At 35.6% G+C, this 25,281-nt stretch overlaps 1 protein-coding gene and 1 pseudogene across 1 annotated transcript; one reads left to right on the top strand and one right to left on the bottom strand.

Annotated features, from left to right (window-relative positions):
• Window positions 1-14,536: 14,536 nt before the first annotated feature.
• Window positions 14,537-20,052, bottom strand: LOC120196543 (annotated as a pseudogene).
• A 12-nt stretch (window positions 20,053-20,064) lies between these two features.
• Window positions 20,065-22,474, top strand: LOC120196436 (cilia- and flagella-associated protein 20-like). Its single transcript, XM_039198243.1, has 4 exons — window positions 20,065-20,152; window positions 20,262-20,293; window positions 20,460-20,689; window positions 22,169-22,474. The coding sequence occupies exons 1-4, from the start codon at window positions 20,100-20,102 to the stop codon at window positions 22,442-22,444; spliced, it is 591 nt and encodes a 196-aa protein (XP_039054174.1). The 5' UTR covers window positions 20,065-20,099; the 3' UTR covers window positions 22,445-22,474.
• Window positions 22,475-25,281: the final 2,807 nt, after the last annotated feature.

Raw genomic sequence — 25,281 nt, 5'->3', positions numbered from 1 at the left:
AATTTCATTGATGATGTGACATTATTTTATGGTGACATGTCAATATCACTGTTAATTTGTTTAATAGTGGATGACCAAAACGTACTGTTGGGAATAATTTTGAAATGAAAAATAGTTTTTTTTAAAAGAAATCGTTCATTAGATTCCAATAATATCAAGAATTAAATCTTGTCTAATACATTCTGGTTCATCAAAATAGAACAAAAAAAGATTGGTTCTCAACAAAGCCTAACTAGCAAGATTGTCTCAGTTAACAAAATGCACCTTGAGTGTCAGATAATTATTAAGTATCTTACAAGCTTTGTTGAGCATCAATACGATCACTGAAATGTCCTCATTTGGATTTGTCAATCGATTAACAATCGATATGGCATCCCCTTCGACTGTAGCTCGTTCCCATCCATTTTCCATTGCCAACGGCAACCCCGCGATGAAAGTAACAGCCTCAGTTGATTTAGCAGAGTGCGGTCCTCTAAGTCTACGTGCAACCCCCCAATAACAAGACCATGGTGGTCTCGGGGAACAACCCCAACAGCCGCATCCAAGGTGTTTGAGATGAAAGACCCGTCCACATTGATCTTGATCTCCCCATCCAAAGGCTTAGACCATCTCTGGACCGACACTTGACGAATCACTGGTACTTCGTGTTGTTTGTGAGCTTCTCCAAACTCATTTCTCAGTAGCCATGTTGCTTTTACAACATCCCACACCGATTGAAGTTCCATATCGTGAACTACTTTATTCCTTCGATTCCACATACTCTAGCGAAGGGTGATTAACATAGAGAGACCATTCCGATCAAGCGACGCCGCAGCCCCTTCAATCCAAACCTTGCATGAGGTGGCAGAAACATCGACAAGCTTGCGCTCCAGACCCAAAAGTAGAAGAACTTCTTTAGCCAACGGCATTCCTTGTGTAGACACTCATTTTTAATCCGAATTTTCTGTTTTATTTTTATCATTTTATATATATATTTATATAGTATAATATTTTTTTATGGTTTAAAAAAAACATTTCAAAACTTATATAATATATAGTTTTTAAAACATTTTGAAAACATATATATATATATATTATATAGTTTTTAAAACATTTTTAAAAATTTATATAATCTATAGTTCTTAAAACATTTTGAAAATTTATATAATATATAGTTTTTAAAACATTTTGAAAATATATATATAATATATAGTTTTTAAAACATTTTGAAAACTTATATAATATATATTTTGTAAAACATTTTGAAAAACTTATAATATATAGTTTTGAAATCATTATAATATATAGTTTTTAAAAAAAGGCATTTTGAAAATATATATAATATATGATTTTTAAAACATTTATAATGTATAGTTTGAAAACTTTTTAAAAATTATATATATAATATATAGTTAAATTTCTTTTTTAATATATATATATATATATATATATATATATATATTATTTTATTATTTGTTTATTATATATTTTATTAACTCCTTTTTCATTTTCTTTTTTCGGTCCAGGTCCAAAGCTAGGGTCTAGTCATTTTTATTATTAATATAATTATTTTATTATTATTATTATTTTTATTATTATTATTATCTTTCTTCTTCTGTTTTGGTTTCTTATTATTATAGTTATTATTATTATTATTATAATCATATTTTTCCTATTTTTTATTTTTATTTTACCATTTTATATTTTATATTTTCATTTATTTTATTATTTTCCTTTTTTATTTTATTATTTTCATATTCATGCAATTCTATCTTAATTCGATCCCGTACTTCATTACAAATCTAGCATTTCTATCTTTTTAAGGGTCTCTGTTTAATCAATTAAAGGTAATTATTCGAATTGAATTTTTAAATTTTAATTTTAATTTTCGCAATTAAAAGCAATCGACAAATTAATTGGTACCGAAAGGGCAGTACAAGGGTGTTAATCCTTCCTTGGCTGTAACTGACTCCCAAACCCGACACATTTTCGGTAAAATACAGATTATGTAAGATGGTGTCCGATCCACCTAAATGTTTTTAAAGTGAACGGTGGCGACTCTAACCCATTTATTCAAGTCGAAGCCCAATTCCGAGCCCACCCGAAAGACGGTCGTGACACACTGATTTTCGTCCGGGATTTTCATTTATTTATAATATCTTTTGAAAGATTTTTTTTATTTTTTTAAAAAAAATCGTTTTTGAAAAATATATATAATATATAGTTTTTAAAACGTTTGAAAAATATATATATAATATATAGTTTTTAAATCATTTTGAAAACTTATATATAATATATAGTTTAAATTTTTTTTTTGAAAACTTATATAATATATAGTTTTTAAAACATTTTGAAAAAATATATATAACATATAATTTTTAAAACATTTTGAAAAATATATATATTATATAGTTTTAAAATGTTTTTGAAAACATATATTCTATGTTTTTGAAAACAATTTTTAAAAAGCATATATAATATATAGTTTTAAAAATATTTTTTTATTATATTTATTTTATTGATTACATATTATTGATTACTTATTATTTATTTTTTTATTTTATTTTTTTCCCTCTTGTTTCAGGTCCAATATGGGTACAAACAGTCCAAGGGAAAGCCCAACCGGGTAGGCTGGCCTGACCCAACCAGCCAACTCTGGAAGCCCAACAAGGGTCTAGGGTTTTTTACACTTAGTCAGGCGTCGCACAAGCAACGCGCGTGAGGACCACGCGTCAACAACCAACAGAGCCAACCGCGAAACGGCCTACCGATATCCCGGGACTGACTCATCCCAGGATGACTGGTCTAATAACGGCCAAAACCGGGCTATAAAAGCCCCGGTGAGGCAAAGCAACAGGGATAATCAACAAGATCGATCAACAGCGAGACCATACAAAGAACGATCTCAATCGGATCATCAAACCAAAAGTAACCACAATAGCCAAACACCGAAGCAAAACCAAGCGACAACGCACAAAAATACAAAAAAAACAACAATAACAAGCGCAACCACTCGCAAAAGATGAAGGAGAAGCGTTGGTCGCCGGAAAGTGAAGATCCGCCGAACCAAGGTAAAAAAATCGAAAGGTTTTTCTTAGATCTACATCGGTAGAGGTAGATTTTGGGTTTTTAGCATCTGATCTGAGTTTACGAGGGTGAGAGGAATCATTTGGGTGATTTTATTTTTTTTTCGGCCGCCACGAGCGGTGACGGCGGCGGTTACCGACGGCGGAGTGCGGTAGCCTACTATCCCTTCGGTGGGGACTCTCTAAAGAGAGGCGAGAGAGAAATGAGAGAAGGGAAAATGAAAAATGAAAAATGAAAAATGGAAAATAGAAAATAGAAAATGGAAAATGGAAAATGGAAAATGGAAAATGGAAAATGGAAAATGAGAGGCATGGGAAAACCTCATCTGTGATCCCTGTAATTTTTACCTTTTACATTTTAGACAATGAATTTAATTTCCAATATTTTAATTTGGATTTCAAATTTTGTATGTTTACATTTTAGTCCCTAATTTATGTTTTATTCGAAAATTGCCTAGGAATTTATGCATGTTTTAATTTAGCCACTATTATTTTTTTGATTTAGCCACTGTTATTTTAGTTTTTTGCATTTTGATCCCTTTTTATTTATTTTTCAATTTTTTAAATATTTATTTTCTTAACATTTTTCCATTTTTTTATTTTTATATTTCAGAATTTAACGTTTTTTATTTTATTTCATTTTTATCCCTTTTTATTTCACTTTTATTTTTATTTTTTCTTGTTACTAACCTTTATTTTTCTGTATTTATTTATTTATTTTATTATTATTATATTTTTTCTTCCTTTTTTCATATTCATTTTTATTTTATAATCTAACAATATTCTTGACCTTTTAGGGTAATGTTTTTATCAATCGAAAGTAAGTAATTTGAATCGGGTTTTAATTTTAATTTTAATTTCAATTTTCGCGATTAAGACAACCGACGAATTAATTGGTACCGAAAGGGTGGTTCAAGGGTGCTAATCCTTCCTTAACCATAACCGACTCCCGAACCCGACATATTTCTGGTAAAACACATATCAGGTAAGATGGTGTTCGATCAGCCTAAATATTTCTTTAAAATGATCGGTGGCAACTCTAATCATTTCATTCAAGTCGAATCCCAATTTTGGGCCCACCGGAAAGACGGTTGCGACAGTTTGGCGACTCTGCTGGGGACAAGTAGGTGAGTCAGGCCAGAATTAATTTTCGATTATATTTTTAAGCGAAAATAATAAATTTTAATTTATTTATTCGATTCTAATTATTTATCTTTGATTATTTTTCAAATAAATAGTTGTACTGATGTTTACTTTCAATGATTTCAGATTTTTGAAAAATTTTCATCTCTAGCTTTATACCCGAGCTCCAATCCTTTTTAAGTGGGGGTGAAAGCGACGCTTTCGTGAGAATTTATTCTGCATGCGGGCCTAGCAAGTAACCTTCGAGATTCATATACTTTATTTCTTCGTGGGAATTTATTCACTGTGTGAGCATAAGGGAATGTATACTCTCAAGTTTAACTTAGTCCACATATGCTTGTAATAGGCTTAGGACTAAAGGTCTGGCAAGCCCAAGGGGGCACCAGCAAGGAGAACTCGGGTACCTTCTTTAGAACCTAAACTGGGAGACTACAGGGAATTAGAGCCCACCCCCAAGACCTCATTTTAAACCCTAAGTTGCTTTGAAATTATTTCTTGCTTTATTTTCTGTTCAAAGCATGAGAACTAGAAATTTATACGGTTAGGACTGGTTCAAAATTAACATGTGGGATAGAGATCATGTACGGGTAGGAATAATAAACTTGTGGGTAGATATCATGTGGGGTAGGACTTTTTATTTTCATTATTGTTTTGATTTACCTCACTAACTCTTTTTATTTTTGTTTTATTTCATTTTATTTTCATCATTTGCATCATTCAAAAGAGGTGTTGATCCACTAAAACGTGTTCGTTAAACCTAAATAATTTTCATTAATGGACAAAGGGGTTGTAATACAAGAGGTGAAAACACAAATGTCCGGTTGTGGTCAGAAAAGACTCAGAAGGGACAGAGATTTACACCGAGCACATCAAAAGTTAACTTTTCGAGTTGGCAAAGGTTGTAGGGGTAAAAAAACGTTACTGACCTAGAGAGTCCCTTCAAAGACAACGAGAATAAGATGACAAAGCGATAGCTGAAATTGGAGGTCATTGTGGACGAATTCAAGAAACAGGCCAATGTTCGATGGAGGGCTTCAATGGCATTTCTCTCAGGGAGCATGTTTAGCAAAGGATGAAAGCCAGGGATTCATTCATTCGAGACTTATTGGAGCAAATGCAAAAAGTATCTCGTCACTTGCACGGTTTAGCCAAAGAAACCGGATTAGTTCGACAGGGTATTCAACTGGTGACAGACGAAGGCAGGAGACGAATTAACCTGCCAGAAATTGTTTGGGGTCTAGAAGAATATACCTTTAAAAAAATTTGTCTCTTAAGAAATAACACTTTTGTCCCCAATAAAAATTATTTATAATAACAGACACATTGTTGGATCAAAGCCTCAAACATTTCATGCATCATGCATTTAGACATACTTTGCATTTTGTTATTTTCATTTCATTACATTCACGTTAACTAACAAAAGAATATCTCATCAAAAAAGGGAACAAATATTAGATATACCACCTCAAGCATTGGACATACCCCATCCACATAACACCTACTCAAAAAAGAAGAAGAAGAAAGCAAAAAATGCTCGACTAGAGGAGAACATGTTGAAATTGAGGAGGTAGTTAGAAGAGAAGATAAACCAGAGCAATCTGAGAACCCTGGATACAATCACTAAGAGCCAAGAGTCATTAGTCGATCAGATTATTTTCAAGTTAGTTGGCCTACATTAAACAAGTGCGCTTGGGGAAGGTTCATCGGAAGGGGTAACTATGCCACCTACCTCGCAAGTGGTTGTCTCACCCAAAATATTACGGAACTTCAAGACGACTCATCCATTACAAAAGAAAAGACCCCATCTACTAAAAAGATCCAGACTATTATATCTAACCCTGAGAATAATCCAGGTTATTACCATATACCAGATTTAGACGAAGAGGACGACAAGGCAAAGAAGATGGAGGAGAAAATCAAACAATTAGAGGACCAAATGAATCTGGTTAAAGGAGATAATGCTACTATGGAGTCGATGCCACTGAACTTAGTCTAGTCCCAGACTTGGTTCTTCCTCTGAAATTTAAGTCTCCGAAATTCGAGAAGTTCGATGGGAACAGTTGCCCATCCGTCTACATCACCATGTTCTGTCGAAAGATGACAGAATATGTAGGAAACAACCAACTCCTGATCCATTGTTTCCAGGAGAGTCTATCGGGCTCAGCCATCCGGTGGTACAATCAGCTAAGCCGATCCCATATTAAGACTTGAAAGGATTTGGTCAATACATTTCTGGAACAATACAAACACGTCAATGACATGAGGCCAGATCGAGTTATGCTACAAAGAATGGATAAGAAGCATAACGAAAGTTTCAAACAATACACACAGAAATAGAGGGATTTGGTTGTAAAAGTTCATTCGCCCTTGGATAAGAAAGAAACTCGGAAGCTCTTCATACAGACACTGAAGGCTCTTTATTTAGGGGACTTGGTTGCAATCACATCCGGTAATTTTTCAGACTTAGTCATGACCAGAGAGATGGTAGAAATGGCCATAAAGCAAGGCAAGATTAAGGAAGGGGAAGCAAGCAAGAAACCACCTATGAAGAAGAGGGATGAAGAGGTTAACAATGTCAACACCTACAACACTAACAAAGGTGTTACAATCTCCAACCCAAAATCAACTGCAGTTGTACCGTCAGGTACTTCTAGACAAGATTTAAGGGAACCCAAGAAGGAAATGAAACATTTCGACCCTATTCCCATGACCTACAAAGAACTTTACCAACAACTTTTTTACACTCACGTAGTATCAACATATCTGGTGGAACCCATGAAACCCCCATATCCCAAGTGGTATGGCGATAATGCTCATTGCGAATATCATGGCGGTGTCTCATGGCACACTATTGAGAATTGTTATGCATTCAAGAGAATCGTGCAGAAGTTACTTAACAAGAATTGGATCGACTTCAATAACTCGGGGACATCCAAGTGAGGAGGAAGATCATTTCATCATTTGCAGCATTTTGTTTGAATTTGTTTTTCTTCTTTTCTCAAGTTTTTTTGTAATGACATTTAAACAAATTTATGTTACTTTAAAGATGGTAAGTAATGAATCAAATTTGCAGACTTGAAATTCTTTGAATATCAATTGAATTAAAAAACTCCATAAATGATTTGAGTTATAGATCTTTGACTAAGTAACACGATTAAAAGCTGATAAAACAAAAGGACTTTGACCTTACCCCAGAAGATACGCTCGAAAATCGTACCCTTCTCTTGCAAATAACCGATATAGCCTTTTCCTCTCAAAGGGGAATAAACAAGAGGCTTGGTATTTAGTTATACATAGGAGCGGAAAACATGGGGCATCTTTTGTATGACATTACAATACTTTTTTTTGAGACGTTCAATGATAATGATGATCTTCGCAGATAGAATAGTTGAGTAGACAAATCTAGTTTAGGTCAATTGTTGGGAAATTAAACTCTAAAGATGAATTTTTTACCTTCAATAAATACCTAGACTATAACAGGTTCTTCTTAACAATCTTAAGCAATTAAATCCGTAAAGCTGAGCTATTCCACTAAGGCAATTGGTTATAGAGGAAACTCAAAAGCCCTGACTTTATGAATAGATTGCATTTAAACCATGACATTGCTTGGACACTTGGCAATTCGATGTTTGCTCCACTACTATTATCAGGTTGAAGACTTTGTGATGAGATGAACCCTTCAGTTAACCTGATAAAAGTGATTATAATATTAAGTTGTCCCTCTAGAGCAATTGGTTAAACGCCCCAGCTAGCCAGACAATGACATATTAAATAAGAAGTTTATGTAAAAGATGGACTAATGGAGTTAAGGAACACCTATCATAGTCAATTTCACACGAGCACTCGGGAATTTCATTTTTAGACCGATATTTCTGCACTACCTTTGTTAGAGGAGCCTACGAATCTTGAACAAATGGAAGATTTTAGAGGACCAAAATAGAAGGTCTAGTAACTAATTATGTTAGTTACGTCATTTGGTCCGCATCCGATTAAAATGTCAAGCCAAGAAAAAGGGGAATGTTGAAACATCCAAGAGGACCAAGAAAGAAATGACATTTTGATGGTCGAAACCTTAGAAAATAGGAGGCCAACCTGAAACCAACACATCAACTTGGACATTTTTCAAAGAGCTATAACTCTGAAAGCATGAAAGAGCTATTGATTCATTTAATTTTCTGTGAACTCATGTTTATGATTTGATTTGATTGTGAGCATGAATTAAGGGGAAATTCTAAACAAATTTCTTATGTTCTCATATCATTTTTCCCTCCTAAAATAAGAGAAATGAAAAAAAAAACATTTTCAAGTAGGACAGTCTCAAATATGAAAGATCCTTCAAGCTGTTGAGGCTCATTTTGCCTCTATTGAAGAAAGAATAAATAATGCCAAATTTCGAGCATTTCACATTCTTGAAAGCAATCAGTCCGAGTGATTAGATAGAACTTGTAACATTCTTTTGTGACATTGCCAGCAACCCGAGAAAAAAATGGGGATTGATAATTTCCAATGACCAAATCTGCAGACAAAGAACGAGATTCCATCCAGGAGATAAAACATAATTAATTCATGTTACATGCATCTTAGACACACTTAAGAGAATCACATTTATCATTTATATATACATAATTTTTGTAGCTTTTAGAGTCAAGTTTTGACTTCAAGATGAAAGATACTCGATTCAAAAGCACATTCAAAGATCGATGGTGGTGGTTTAACTCAGCAGTGAGAAGCTACATCTCAACCAACTTGACATATTGAAAGATCGACAGATCTCAGAATCAACTTCAGACGGGTTTAAGAGCCAATTCAGAACGAATCCAGTTCAGCTTAACTCAATGACGAGCGACTATTTTCCAGTTAAAAGCCAGATTTCAACTCCATGACGGATGATATCCGACTGGCAGACTGCCTCACTTGTCTTTCTCACAAAGAAGAGTCACTCGAAGAACATCTCACATGACTTTCTCGTAAAGGGGAGTCATTCAAAGATTATCTCACTTAGTTCAGACCTCTAAGGGGAACCACTTGAGGAATATACCTCATGGCTTTCTCGTGAATGAGATTCGTCCAAAAACCATCTCACTTGGTTCAGACCCGCTAAGGAGAACCACTTGAGGAATATACCTTATGGCTTTCCCGTGAAGGGGGTCATCCAAAGATCGTTTCACCTGGTTCAGACCCGCGAAGAGAAACCACCTGAAGAATATACCACTTGGCTTTCCCGTGAAGGGGAGTCATTTAAAGAATTATGACCGGCTTAGACCCGTGAAGGGGAGCCATTTTTCAATTAAAGGAACAATTTACAGCATAGCTCAAGGCGAGAAGGGCTATCTGCCAGCAAAAAGACCTTTGAGTTTGATTACACTCAGCTCAAGGGCATATCAAGTTTACAGTATAGCTCAAGACGAGAAGGGCTATATGCCAACAAAGACCTTCGAGTTCGATTACATTCAGCTCAAAGGCATATTAAATTTACATCATAGTTCATGGCGAGAGGGGTTATCTGTCAACAAAGACCTTCGAGTTTGATTACATTCAGCTCAAAGGCATATCAAATTTACAGCATAGCTCAAGGCGAGAAGGGTTATATGTCAACAAAGACCTTCGAGTTCGAGTACATTTAGCTCAAGGACATATTAAATCTACAGTATAACTCAAGGAGAGAAGGGTTATCTGTCAACAAATACCTTCGAGTTTGATTCCATTCAGCTCAAAGGAATGTCCAATTTACAGCATAGCTCAAGGTGAGAAGGGCTATCTGTTAAGAAAAAAACTATCGAGTCCTATTCCATTCAGCTCGATGACACATCAACCATACGGTAGCATCGAGGAACTGCTTTTCGGTTGAAGCAGAGGTCTTTAAGTCAATAAGAAGATATGGGGAAATCTCTCAACTTAGTGCAGCATAACTCAAGGCGAGAAGTGTTATTTGTCAATGAAAACTTTCGAGTTTGATTCCATTCAGCTCGATGATGTATCGACTACTTTCTGGTTAAAGCTTAAACTGATGTCTTTAAGTCAAGAAGAATACCTGGGTTAGTGTTGTCTTAGTGGCAAGAAATCATCTTCTAGTAGTATAGCTTAAGTCAAGAAAAGCTATCTGTCAACGAAAACTTTTGAGTTCGATTTCGTTCAGCTCGAGGGCCTATCAACCACATGGCGGAATCAAGAAACTATTTTCCAGTCGAATTTTCAAACCAAGGTCTCTAAACCGAGAAGAATACTGAAGTTGACTACAATTTGGCAGCGAGAAGCCACAGTCCAATTCAAATTTCGAACTACGGCTTCAATTTCATATCATTTCGAGACGGACTCGACTTCGCGATGGATGAGTCATCCGTAACTCAATTTAACAAGGAGTTATTTCTAATTGCAATATCAGAGTCAATTTCAACTCCACAAAGGAGGATATTAGACTCAGGGACTCTTTCATACTGAACGAAAATTTGTGTCCTTTTATCTTTGTCATATTTTTCGTTACACGAAAAAATGATAAAGAGGGGCAGATGTAGACACTGATTTTTGTTTGGGGTTTTCATTTATTTATAATATCTTTTGAAAGATTTTTTTGTGTATTTTAAAAAAAATCATTTTTGAAAAATATATATAATATATAGTTTTTAAAACGTTTTGAAAATATATATATAATATATATATTTTAAATCATTTTTCGTTATACGAAAAAATGATAAAGAGGGGCAGATGTAGACACTGATTTTTGTTCGGGGTTTTCATTTATTTATAATATCTTTTGAAAGATTTTTTTGTGTATTTTAAAAAAAAATAATTTTTGAAAAATATATATAATATATAGTTTATAAAACGTTTTGAAAATATATATATAATATATATTTTTTAAATCATTTTGAAAACTTATATAATATATATTTATTTTAAAATATTTTTAATATATATATAATATATAGTTTTTAAATCATTTTGAAAACTTATATATAATATATAGTTTTTAAAAAAACATTTTTGAAAACTTATATAATATATAATTTTTAAAACATTTTGAAAACTTATATATAATATATAGTTTTTAAAAAAACATTTTTGAAAACTTATATAATATATAGTTTTTAAAACATTTTGAAAATATATATAATATATAGTTTTTAAAACATTTTGAATATATATATATATATAATATATAATTTGAAAAACCTTTTGAAAAATATATATATTATATAATTTTAAAATTTTTTTGAAAACATTTATTCTATGATTTTGAAAACAATTTTTAAAAAGCATATATAATATGTAGTGTTAAAAATGTTTTTTTATATTTTTATATTTATTTTTTATTTTTTATTTATTCTTTTTTCCCCTATCGTTTCAGGTCCAATATGGGTCCAAACAGTCCAAGGGGAAGCCCAACCGGGTAGGCTGGCCTGACCCAGCCAGCCAACCCGGGAAGCCCAGCAAAGGTCTAGGGTTTTTTACACTTAGTGAGGCGCCGCACAAGCAACGCGGGTGAGGACCACACGCCAACGACCAACAGAGCCAAGCGCGAAAAGGTCGGCAGCTATCTCGGGATGACCGGTCTCCACAACGGCCATGAATCCTCTTATTTCGGGGCTCAAAACGGCCAAAACAGGAGCTATAAAAGCCCCGGTGAGGCCAAGCAACAGGAACAATAAAAAACGAGGCCAAACAAACAATGATCTCAACCAAATCATCAAACCAAAAGCAACCACAATGTCAAACAACGAAGCAAAACCAAGCGACAACACACAAAAATACAGAAAAAAAAACAACAATAACAAGCGCAACCACTCGCAAAAAACCGAAAGGTTTTTCTTAGATCTACGTCGGTAGAGGTAGATTTTGGGTTTTTTGGCCTCGGATCTGAGTTTATGAGTGTGAGAGGATTCATTTGGGTGGTTTTTGTTTTTTTTACAGCAACGAGCGGCGGTCGGAGCGGTGGCGACGGTGGTTGCCGACGTCGGAGTGCAGCGATCGATTATCCCTCTGGTGGGGACTCTCTAGAGAGAGGTGAGAGAGAAAGGAAAATGGAAAATGGAAAATGAGAGGCATAGGGGGCATTTGGGCCGAATTTTGAGTATAAGTACCCCTCCTCAAACGACGTCGTTTTGGGGAGGGCCTCTACGTAATTTTAAGAATGGGCAAACCTCATCCACGGTCCCTATAATTTGTAATTTTTACATTTTAGCTGTAATAAACTTCACGTGATTGATTTCATTTAACTTATTTTTTGACATGACATAATTTATCAAGCTTACCTTATTATCACGTATCTGATTTTTTTTCTCTTGAATTTCAATCATGTCTAAAGTTTTTTATGAAAATCTTTTAATATTCATTGTTTCCTCGATATGTTCATCAACAAATATAACTTCACTTTTAATATTCTTATATTTGGAATCTATTGGTCTATCACACTTTGAGTGCTATCTAAACTCACGAGTAATTAAAATTTATCCTTCAAGGATATTGATTTTCATGAGAACATTCACAACTTCTATATGTGAATTTGTCATTCTTTTTTTTTTGGGTTCGTAAAAGCATCTAGAAATATTAAAAAGAAGCAACTTGGTTCTCAATTTTACATCATAAATTAAATAGGAAGTTTAGCCCTTGATTTGGGGTGGGGAAATTTTGCATGTTTTATAATTTAAAAATAAAAAAAGATGAGAACTCAGATAATCAGGGTGAAACTAGAATAGGATAATGGAGGTAAATTGTCTATGGACCTAAAATGTAGTTAAGCCAAAAATTTAGAAATAGAAGGTTTATTTTGCATAAAGTTTAAATTGTCAGGGGCTAAAGTGGAATTAAACCAAAAAATGTGGGGTCAAGGATGCTAGGCAATCCTATTGTAAAGTTTTGTCCTTGTAAATAACCAGGGACGTAAAAAAATGAGTTAGAATTGTTTGTGACTTGAGGTGGTGGTGATTTAAAATTGATTCGTGTTTAAGTTAGTGTTGACCTAAACTCGAGTTAGATTTGATAATTTTGGATCTAAATGACATGCACCCAACATGCAAACGACCTGCACTCAAATTGAACATGATAATTTGATAATCGAACTTGATCTGCATTTGACCTGATATAAATCTACACCGAAGATTAACCTGGTAAATAATTGATATTAATCAACATGTTATCAACCTAACTTATTATAAACCTGACTTATAATTGACTCAAGTTGTAAATGATATGACTTATTATTTAATTGATCCAATATTGATCCAACTTGATCTTTACCTAACTTGTAAGTTACAATTGATGAAGTTGTGAGATTAAGAATTTATGATATTATAGTGTGAAAAAATATTTTTTATTATTATTTTAGGTATATGATTAACTATGATTATTAAATTAAGGGTAAATTATACCAGATATCATCAAATTTTAAGTATTAACTCGTTTATACCACTAAACTTTCAATTTTACCAATTGTAACACTAACGTTTACTTTTAAGTGAAGCTATGTCACTTCGTCGTTAATGATCTTTACCATTATCAGCGATAATAATGATCTTTACCATTGCAAGTTTCCCATTCCCACACTCAAATAGCGCGTGGAGAATATTTATCAACGGCCCTCCTTGCCCAATAATAAAATCAATCACATGAAGTTTATTACAGCTTGGTTGGTTCGAAGTAGAATCGAGAATAGCTTGATTAGCAGCCAAGACCCAAGCTTAAAACAAGGAGATAGATCAAAAAGCAACTGAGTCGCGACAGCGTGTGCCCTGCTAAATAACTTAGCATCCGATGGTGGGTTTTCAACCGAGTTAACTCTCGATCATTAACGGCGGAGTGACATAATTATACTTAAAAATAAACGTTAGTGCTAAAATAAAGAAAATTGAAAGTTTTGTGATATAAACGAGTCAACAGTTAAAGTTTGATGGTATCTAATGTAGTTTACTCTTACAATAATATGTTTATTTTTTATATTTATAAATTGTAATCTATAATTATAAATTGTGAAACCTAAAATTAACTCGACTCGAATTCGAACTGAATCTGATTTAAATCAATCTAAAAATGACCCGAACTCGAGTTGATTTAGAGCTGACATGATCCGAGTCAAACCTTTGAATTGGACTGACATAACTCGTATTTGATTTGACCTAATCTGACCTGACATGATCGGACCTAAAATCTGACCTGACATGATCGGACCTAAAACCTGAATCCAACATGACTCTCTAGATCATTCCTAAATGGACAATCGCTTTTTATTTCGATTTTCCTTACAGGAAACGTTACGTACTACAAAACTGATTCCATGGGTAATCAATCTTTTTGTGCTTCATGTTTGAGCCTCTGCACATTACATGCCAATGTGGTTATTTTGCATTACCTTTACTAATTTTTATTGATCGATTCGTGGTACGGATTTCAGAATTAAAGATTTTCAATGCTAAAAACATAGTGCACATATGACACAACATGGACAAGAATGCTTGAGCTCTGATGAAGGTGCAAAACATGTTGGAGCTAACCGCGAACGCAAATCCAGCTGTTCTTTTGTCGAGAGGGAATGTTTCACTGGGTACCAGCCAACCAAAAGGACCCCATGACCAAGCAAAAGCCATTACATACAAACACACCAGTACCACAATGATAATAGCTAGGTTTTTTGTTAGTGAATTTGTGGCGTGCAGGTTGTGTAAAAGAATTGCTCCAATTGCAATCTGTAGATATCACATACATAACAAGTCAACACGGTAGCAGATTAGGACATACATACATGTTAAAAAATGATGCATACTTGCCTTCCAAACATCTGAACACAGGCTTGAAGAAGTAAGCCCCTCCTACCAAACTTATCGACCGAACCCACCGAGACCAAAGTACTGAAAGTATTTACGAGTCTGGTTATCACCGAGGACAACAACGAAGCGTCATTCTTGAATCCAACAGTTTGCAACAAGACAGGAGCATAAAACATGATGGCATTGATCCCTGTAAACTGTTGAAAAACTTGAAGCATCACGACAATAATCAGAGGGGGAATGTTGTTGCGTTTCATGAGTTCCTTGAAGGGATGCTTCTCTCCCGGGCAATTTCCCTAGCCTTCACAATTTGTTGGAACTCCGCTTTGACATCCTCGACACCCTTAATCTTTTGCAGCATTGCGTGCGTCATAGACTCTTTTCCACGCTCAACCAGGCTCACTGGTGCCTTGGTGGTGATCAAAGAACCTATTAACAAAATGGTGTTCGGGATGCCGGCAAGCCCCAAAGACACTCTCCATCTATAAGGGTGCATTTTTTATGTGCCATAGTTGACCAGATTTGCAAAAAGTATCCCTATGGTTGCAAAGAGTTGAAAGAGAGGCGTTTTCCCCAAAAAATCACCGGTGACCGGTATATTTACCAATCTGACACCGGTCAGACTATATTTCCTGATCTAACACCCTTTGCAGTAAGGCGCCCCCCCTGCGACGCACCTTATGCTGACATGGATACACGTGGGTATGGCGTGGGGCAGGTTGGTAATTAAGGGTATAGCGCGGCGCAGGGGTAAGTTTGTTGTATTTAAAATTATTTTGAAATACCAAATTGTTCGATAACTTTCTTAAGTTTGTCACTTATTATCTTTTTTATTATAATCACATATAACGCAAACGTCCAATCTCGTATTATTGTATCGTTTTTTTAATCTTCATCAGCGATTATCGAATGACATTAACTTGAAGTAAATGCAAATTAAAGTACAAGAATTATTATTTGATAAACAAATACATCATTTCCTCATCAATTGTTACTTGATGGCAACAGAAGTGGACATGTTTTTCTAGTGTGTCCTGGGTTTCTACAATGCCCACATCTTCTGTCTTGTCTAGATCTTTCTCGAATATCCATATCGCAATGAATTCGATTGGATTTTGGACGACCACGCTCCCTCAATAAACTCGAATTTGGTACAATCGGAAGTCAATCTTGAACCTCATCAGGGTCTTTGTCATTACCTATTAGGGGAAACTCAAATTTGTATACATTAAAAAGTTCAGATAGTAGGTATACAGGATCCACAAAATGGTTATAGTCTTGACGTGTATGCGAGCAAGCTGCTATCACATGAGAGCATGGATACTTAAGAGCTTGAAAAAACCCGCAGTCGCACGTTCTGTCCCTTAGATTTACTCTTAACGACACAGCTTCAATCCCTTGAAGAGGTCGCGACAACTCTGTGACACGAAACATTTCATGCCTTCTAGAGAAGCTTGTTACAGACATTCCATTTGATGCAGAAATTTTTTTCTGTAGATCTGCAACTAATCTAGGGTGATAGATATGACCGTCTTGCATCTAGGTTTGAGCTTGTCCCTCGAGCTTCGCAAAAAGCGCCCCAAACGAAAATATGTAGTCTTCACCAAAGCCTCTACTGTAAGTGACGTGCACCCTTTAAAGTTGAATTGATTGCCTCTGCCAAGTTGGTTGTCATGTGTCTGTATCGATATCCACCATCATATGTGTTCGTCCACATTTCTTTATCGATGAGGATGATGTAATTGTATCCTTCATCTTTCTTCGCTCGTAAATCTTGAAGCATTGATTCAAACGTTCGAGGAAGTAGTTTGTAACCTGATCAAAAAATGTATAACTTACTAACTTGCATTCTTTACAAAATTAAAACGATCGAAAGAAAACAAACTACATCAGTTTCACTTACCCATGCGCACAATTAATTGACGCTCATCATTATTCTTGTACCTTCCATGGTAGTTTGCAGCAATGTATCAGAGACAATACCTACGTTGGACAAAGGGTGGTTGCCACATTGGACCCAAAGACTCCATTGCTACTTTGATCCCAGCTCCACGATCTGAAATAACACAGATGTTTTCCCTCGCGATAACACGTGCACGTAAATTTCGAAGGAAAAAAGCCCAAGAATATGTATCTTCTCCTTCGACAAGAGAAAAAGCAACTGGAAGAATGTTGCGATTGCCATCTTGGACAACTGCCAATAATAAAACTTGCTTGTATTTTCCATACAAGAAAGTCTCGTCGATCTGGACCACAGTCTTACAGTATTTGACAACATTAACGCACTGTGGGTAAGTCCAAAAAACCCGGTATAATTGCCATCGATCGCGGAGAACTCGATCATTATGGTATGCATAGGAGGTTTCGAAGTCCACAATTGTCCTAGGATTCAACCTCCGCACCAGCCTAAATCAGCCTGAAAGTTCATTATAAGATGCATCCCATTCGCCATGAAGTTTGACAATGGCATTTTGTTTTGCCAACCAAGCTTTTTTATAGGAGACAGTGTACCCATACTACGATTGCATAGCTGAAATCAACACAGCAACAGCTATATGAGAGTTTGCTTTTACCATGGGCATGATGGCTTGGCATATCACTTTAGAGTCCAAGTTGGGATGATCTTGGTTGACCCCTCCAGCACAACATGTGTGAGGACTGTTGTATACTGTTAGTTCCCATCTGTTGTTTTTCTCTTCCTTTTCAATACGCGAACCATCCAATTACATCCGTTTTCGTGTCGGGCACAGTAGCATACATATTTTTTTGTCGTGGAGCGGTCAACTCTCGATTGAACAGAATTACAAATTTTTTAATTTTTTATAGCCATCATCACTTCTTCTTTGCTTGAAAACTCCATGCCTAAATATAACTCACCATTATTTATTGATGAGTAATATCCATAGTCACCGAGATGAGGCATATCCGCAAATTCTGATCCATACATTGCACCATAATCAACTTCATAAATGTGTGTTGGAGGGTCAGTTTGTGTCACATTTGCTGGAACTTCATCCACATCATCATCATCATCGGAGTTGAATTGTGGTAATTCTGGGTGAATGAATAGTCCAGTCTCAGCACCATCCGCACCAGGCTCACGAAACGGTTCTTCTGGTGGAGATGATGGTTCCTCCATGCTCTCCACATTTAGGTCAAAGAACCTACTACTTGCACGCCTTCCCCTTGAACTGGAAGGCATATCGACATTCAGATCGAAAAAGCTCGTAGTCGAATGCCTCCCCCTGGAGCTTGAAGCCATCGTGTTAAATGGAAACTACACAGATGGTTGCGTCGATGGCATCTCTATATTAAGGTCAAACGAATTTACAGATGAATGTCTTCCCCTTGAACTGGACGTGATGTTGCCATACAGATTGTTCGTCGACCCACCTCGGTACATATCGTAAGGAGTTGCGGATGAATGTCTCCCCATTATGGCATTAAAATCATTACACATTACTGTCGTCGGGTTGTCAACTTGATCAACTTGTTCAGCCAGCCCATAGTGGGAGCTTAATGATTGACCCCGAACGACACACACTTAAATAAAATTTGCATACATCTCAATATCGGCTTCTGAATAATTACTTTGAGCTTCAACCATCATTTCAACATCATCATTGTTCAAAAGTTCAAACGCTGTATAAGTTAATGGCAACAATGATGTTGGAAATCTGTACTGCAACGACGCCATTCTTCTACTACTTCCAACATGAATCTTCCTCGAAATCTTCGTTATCAGCTCCTCAAGAGTTATGTTTCTCTTCAATGATATTTTAACACGCTCATTTGATACGAAAACAACTTCGGTTTCATCTTCTCGAATTTCACTATCATAATAAGCAATAGCTGAAAGTCGCGCCATTCTTTGAGTTTAAAAGTGCGACAATATTATATATGCAAAAAAAAAAACAACTGAAACAATGCTGATTAAATAAATAATATATGAACGAAAATATAACAAAATAAATTTTTTACACATAAACGTAAATAATTTAAATAATATAATTTTATATTATTACTTGTACCGTAAAACTATTTCGACGTATATTCCTGCTTTCTAATTTTACAAACACAGAAATTAATTGACAATAATTAGTATAATATTTTTTTCAAATAATCATAATAAACAATAAATATAATAAAAATATTATCACAAAATTACCTTATAACAAAAAATCGCACGAACTTCTGAATAAAATATGAGAAAATTGTCAGAATTATTGACTCGCTGGCGGAATTGTTGTATTAATTTATAAGTTGAGAGGAGAGATGTGAGGAACTTAACCTGGGGGAGAAGAATATTTATAGCCGAGAAAAGTTGTAACAATTATACAAGGCGCGGTACCTGCCCCGCGCTATATATAATTATAAAGGTCAGACGCGGCCCCCTGACCCGCGCTATACCCTACATGGCGTAAGGCGCGCCCCAGGGGCTGCGCTTACCCACGTGTATCCATGTCAGCATAATGCGCGTCGCAGGGGGCGCCTTATCCCACGTGGCGCCAAATTAGTGTATAACGCGCTGCAGGGGGCGCGCCTTACTGCAAAGGGTATTAGATCGGGAAATATAGTATGACCGGTGTTAGATCGGTAAATATACCGGTCACAAGAGATTTTTTGGGAAAAACACCTGAAAGATAATATTGACGGCTCCACGATGTTGGACAGGGGCTATCTCTGACAGGAACAATGGAACTACCTGTATAATCAATTTTATCAGTCACTGGAAGACGCAATTCAAAAACAATATGTACGATTTTTATCCAATCAAACCTCGTTATCAAAGACAACGTTAATGCCAAGGAGCACAAGCCCGATAATAAGCATCTAGAGGTTCTGAGCACTGGCACTCAAGGCCTCTCCGACCAAGAAAGATACAGAAGCCGCTAGAATCATCGGCTTTCGACCGAATTTGGTGCAAACCTTTGAAGCAGCAAAGTTCAGTTTTACAATTAACAAAATTAAAAGTTCAATGATATAAATGATATAATGCGTAAAGTTTGGTGGTATATGATGTAATTTACTCTTTTTTAATTTAAGCCTTAATTTTTTTGAAGGGATGTTTCAACATCGGCTCCCATCGCCCTGAAAAAAAAGGCAAAGAAAAAAAAACCCTTCGATTTTGAACATGTTCAATAACACTTTTCAATCTGGGTTTCTTTCAATCTTATACAGCCTAGGGTTTGCTTCTAATCTTTCAATTTCTCCTTAGGATGTACTAATATTTCCCTTTTTGAGTATTATTTGTTCATCTCTGTGCTTTTTAATTTTTAATTTTTGTCTTTTACAGGAGCAAACCTCTTCAGATCTGGGATAAAGAAGGTCAGTAAAATCATATATAAAGGAAACCTTTTTTTCCTCACCATTAAATTGCATGGTTTTTAATTTTTAGCTGGTTCTTTTGTAGGTTGATTTTACTTGATTTAAAGTGTAGCCGATTTTGTTAGTTGAAGTTTACATTTTTAACTTATCGGGGATTGTTTTACAGTTGAAAATGGGCATGTTAAACGAACTCATGATGACGACATTCAATCGAATGTATTGGAAATAATTGGATCAAATATTCATTCCACGTTTATCACTTGCCCAGCTGACCCTTCTGCAACGCTTGGTATTAAACTTCCATTCTTGGTTATGATTGTTAAAAACTTGAAGAAATATTTCTCTGTGGAGATTCAAGTTCTTGATGATAAGAACATCCGTGCTTCTAAATTTCAAGTATGTTTGTTAATTTTTCTTGTACTATACGCATGTTTACATCATGTAATTTCAATTGTATTTAGATAGTTCCATAACAATTTAGTGGTTTAAGTCCATGAATTTTTAAGAATCACCCATGATTTAGTTGGATGTATTGTTGAAATTTGTGATAATTACATGCTGTGTTTGAGAGATTGGATTGTTGATTCAAATTTGATTCGGAAAGTAGCATTACTCGATCTATTAGGTTGTTATTCTATCGATATTTGCCTAGTTTTAGTATTATAAGATATCAGTATATGCCTTCTGTTAGTTATGAATTAGCAAATTGATATACAGTGGTCAATTTAGAGTTTGGTCTATAAGCTCTCTTTCTATTGTGCGCCTGGGAGAATTGTTGTGTTTAGATTGTATCGTTGTTGTCACGTTTTTGTATCTATTATGTAAGACTGAAATGTGGCTTGTTTCTATCGATACGAATTTTGTCGGGAAATATATTATGATTAACAAATAGTCTGGTGTTTAAAAGCCTTCGTTATATGCACACTTTCTATCATTCGGGCAGGTATATATGGGTTGAGATGAAAATGGAGTTGTGTTAATATTCTGTCAATGGGTTGTGTCATGTGTGCCCTGATGATAGACAATGAAGGATGGATCACGGATGGACACCATTTCACTTACCAAAACTAGACACTGTTTTTTTATATTGATTTCCTGCTATATCGTCGATTTCCAAGATGATTAAATAGATCTTTGGTTATGGGCTAGATGACAAAAACTCCTTTTAGACCCTTTCAGGCAAGGGAAAAGGTGAAGGTTAAGGCTTATTTGATTAGGCACACGCCAGGTGCACCTAGGTGACTTAAAGGTAGAAAGTGTATGGTATTGAACTCTCTTCTTCTTAATAATTGAGTAATAGTATTCAACAATTGATACGGGGTCATAAGGAAATTAGGCATATTGACCAAAACAAATTGCATGTGTTTGTACATAAACTGGACTACTTTTTTAGTATATTTTTGTAATTATATATTTTAAGCTTATATTATACATTCTGTAGATAACTAAACTAAAAGGCGAAAGAATTTTTCTGTAGAATTTTTATTCTCTGATTTTCTCTTAGTCGAATATCAAAGGTTAGGCCTATTGAAATAGGCAGTTTACAACAGCAGTAGAGATGTCCTACTGTAACTACAATCTTAGAGTGCTATTAGGTATTAACCTACCTAGATAGAAGTCTATCTAAACTTCTACTTAGATAAGACATAGAGTACAAGTTTTATAAGTAGTAGAATATTAATTACAAAGTCTCTAAGACTTGTAAGGTTATACTCTACGCGTACGTATATTTACACACAGACACGCTGTACATATACCCAAAATCATCACACCTGAGTCCGAGTAACTTAGTTTCTACGGATATGCTCTGAAAAGCATGTATTTCATATTATTGTTGTTAATTAACTGTGCTTTCAACTTTATTTGCATTTCTAGGCTGTCACTCGAGTAAAGCCATGTATATGTACCATGCCACTGAGATTGGAAGAGGGGTGGAAACAAATTCAGTTGAATCTGGCTGATTATACACGAAGGGCCTATGGAACTAATTATATTGAGACCCTGCGTGTTCAGGTACATGCAAATTGCCGACTACGTAGGATATATTTCTCCGATCACTTGTACTCAGAAGAGGAGCTACCACCAGAATTCAAGCTATACCTCCCAGTTCAGGTAAGAACAAAATGTAATTTCATCAACTTGGAAGGTTAGGCTCATTCACATTTATTCGGTATCTTTAGTACTAATTGTATAGAAAACAGACTGTGTAGAAAATAAACTGTAGAAAACAGACAAGTCTGTTATTTTTATTCTTGTGTACATTCAGTAGAACATATTACATATTTATATACAAATTATGCCTCTAAACTAGGAAACTTTAAGAAAGGAAACTAATACTAGGAGATGTAATCCCTTGAAATAAGGGATTGAAAAACAGAAAATAATTACAGAATCTCTTAACTTAAGGGATTGACAACTCATTTCTATAAATCCTACACTCCCCCTCAAACTGTTGTATATACCCAGTTTGAATGACATCTCATCAAAAGTCACTCGTGGAAGGGCTTTGGTGAAGATATCTGCCAGTTGTTTCTTCGTCGGAATGTACTGTAGTTTTGCAACTCCATTGTTGACCTTCTCGTAAATAAAATGTTTGTTTATCTCAATGTGTTTCGTTCTATCATGATGCACGGGGTTTTTTGCTATACTCATAGTTGATTGACTGTCACTAAAAATCTCAAAATTCTTCTTGTCATCTAAGTCTAGTTCTGTGAGCAGTCTTTTAATCCACATTCTTTCACATATTCCGAGAGCCATTGCTCTAAACTCTGACTCAGCACTACTTCTAGAGACAACAACTTGTTTCTTACTTCTCCAAGTCACTAAATTACCCCAAACGTAGGTACAATAGCCACTAACTGACCTTCTATCAGTTAATTCACCTCCCCAGCTTGCATTCGTATAAACCTTCACTGTCCTGTCTTGATTTTTTCTAAATATAAGTCCAGCTACTGGGGTAAATTTCAAGAACCTTAAAATTTTGTTAACAGCTTCCAAATGTTCTTCTCGAGGATCACTCATATGTTGGCTGACAATGCTCACTGAGTATGCAATATTAGGCCTGGTCAGTGAAAGGTAGATTAAGTTCCCATCTAACCTTTGGTAGGTTTCCTTGTTTACTGGATTTCCTGTCCTTTCCTTGCAAAATTTCAAGCCTGGCTCCATTGGAGTTTCAACTGGTTTGCAGTCGAGCATCCCAGTTTCTGCAAGAAGATCCAAAACATACTTACGCTGGTTTATGACCATCCCTTCCTCGGACCTTGCAACTTCCATACCCAGGAAATACCTCATACTCCCTAAATCCTTGTTTTCAAACTCCTTTGCAAGATTCATCTTTAGCTTTTCTATTTCTTCTATATCACTGCCAGTTATAATCATATCATCTACATAGACAATTAGGAGGGTTATCTTACCACTCGTTGTAATTTTTCTAAATAATGTGTGATCCGCTTGGCTTTGTTTGAAATCATTCTGTGTCATAGCCTTAGCAATCGATCAAACCAAGCCCTAGTTGACTGTTTTAAGCCATATAAGGATTTATTGAGCTTTCACACAGTTTTCTTAGTGACCTTTCCTTCTAATCCGGGGGGGACCTCCATGTATACCTCTTCTTCAAGGTTCCCATTCAGAAAAACATTCTTTATGTCCAGCTGATGCAATTTCCAGTCCATGTTAACAACTACTGATAACAATATTCTGATGGTATTCAATTTTGCAACCGGTGCAAAAGTCTCCTGGTAGTCGATGCCATAGGACAGAGAAAAACCTTTAGCAACCAGCCTTGCCTTGTATCTTTCCACACTCCCATCCGAATGATATTTGACTGTGAATATCCACCTGCATCCAACAACTCTTTTCCCTTTTGGCAAATCTGTCAAACTCTATGTCTTATTCTTTTGCAACGCTTTTATCTCTTCTTCCACAACCTTTTTCCACTCAGGAGATTGAAATGCTTCTGTCACATTTCTTGGGATTTTCACAGTGTTAATGCTGGCAGTGAAGGCCTTGAAATTAGACTGTAATTTCCCATATGCAACATACTTATTTATGGGATGAGCAGTGCATTTTCTTACCCCCTTCCTAATAGCAATAGGAAAGTCATCAAGATCAACAGTAGTAGCCTCTTAGTAACCATCATTACCTTCTGTTTCAGTTGCAACAGGATCCGAATCTGGTTCTTGGCAAATGCTAGGCTGACTGATTTCTTCAGCAACATCTTTCCTTCTTCTTGAGTAAACACTGAGTTGTTTCGGTTGGGGAGTTATGGTTTCAGGGTCATTGTTAGGTGCATTTTTTGTAGTGGTGGAAGGTGTTTTGCACGGACTAGAGTGCTGAGATAAGGAGGAAGGTAATTCATCAGAGTTATTTAAGTTATTCCCATCACCCTCCCTAGGAACTGGGATAGTGCTAGCCGGCTTTGGAGAGACAATAATAGGTAAGGAAAGGATAGGTTGTAAAGAACTATCGATTTGAATAGGTTGAAATTCCTTGTAACTAATAGGCTGTAAAGAAATATCGGTTTGAACAGGCTGAAATTCCTTGTAACTCTCCCCCTGAATTTCTGTTCCTGAAAAATAAGGTTGGTTTTCAAAAACTGTAACATCAAAGGAGACATAGGTCTTTTTTGTGGAAGATGAGTAACACTTGTAACCCTTCTGACTCGAAGAATAGCCCAAGAACACACACTTTATGGACCTAGGATCTAATTTCCCTCTGTTGTGGATATGAACAAAGGTTGTACACCCAAACACCCGAGGAGAAAGACTTGAGTTTAAATGTTTAAAACGGGGATACAGCTGAAACAGAACCTTAGTAGGAATTTTGAAATCTAAGGTCTTACTTGGCATTCTATTGATGAGGTAAGTGGCTATAAGAAGAGCTTCCCCCAAAGATACTTAGGAGCATTAGCAGCAAATATAAGAGACCTAGTAACCTCTAGAAGATGTCTATTTTTCCTTTCTGCTACCCCGTTTTGTTGAGGTGTGTTG

This window comes from Hibiscus syriacus, unplaced genomic scaffold (assembly GCF_006381635.1).
Source record: "Hibiscus syriacus cultivar Baekdansim isolate YM2019G1 unplaced genomic scaffold, ASM638163v2 tig00117034_pilon, whole genome shotgun sequence".
Lineage (NCBI taxonomy): Eukaryota > Viridiplantae > Streptophyta > Magnoliopsida > Malvales > Malvaceae > Hibiscus > Hibiscus syriacus.
This window is presented reverse-complemented; position numbering and strand designations above follow the sequence as displayed.

Excerpts from the sequence above, each read along its gene's own strand:
- LOC120196436 (XM_039198243.1), top strand. The coding sequence starts at position 20,100 with ATGTTCAATAACACTTTTCAATCTGGGTTTCTTTCAATCTTATACAGC. Across the intron at positions 20,294-20,459 it reads TCAGATCTGGGATAAAGAAG|TTGAAAATGGGCATGTTAAA; the intron begins GTCAGTAAAATC and ends ATTGTTTTACAG. Across the intron at positions 20,690-22,168 it reads TCCGTGCTTCTAAATTTCAA|GCTGTCACTCGAGTAAAGCC; the intron begins GTATGTTTGTTA and ends TTGCATTTCTAG.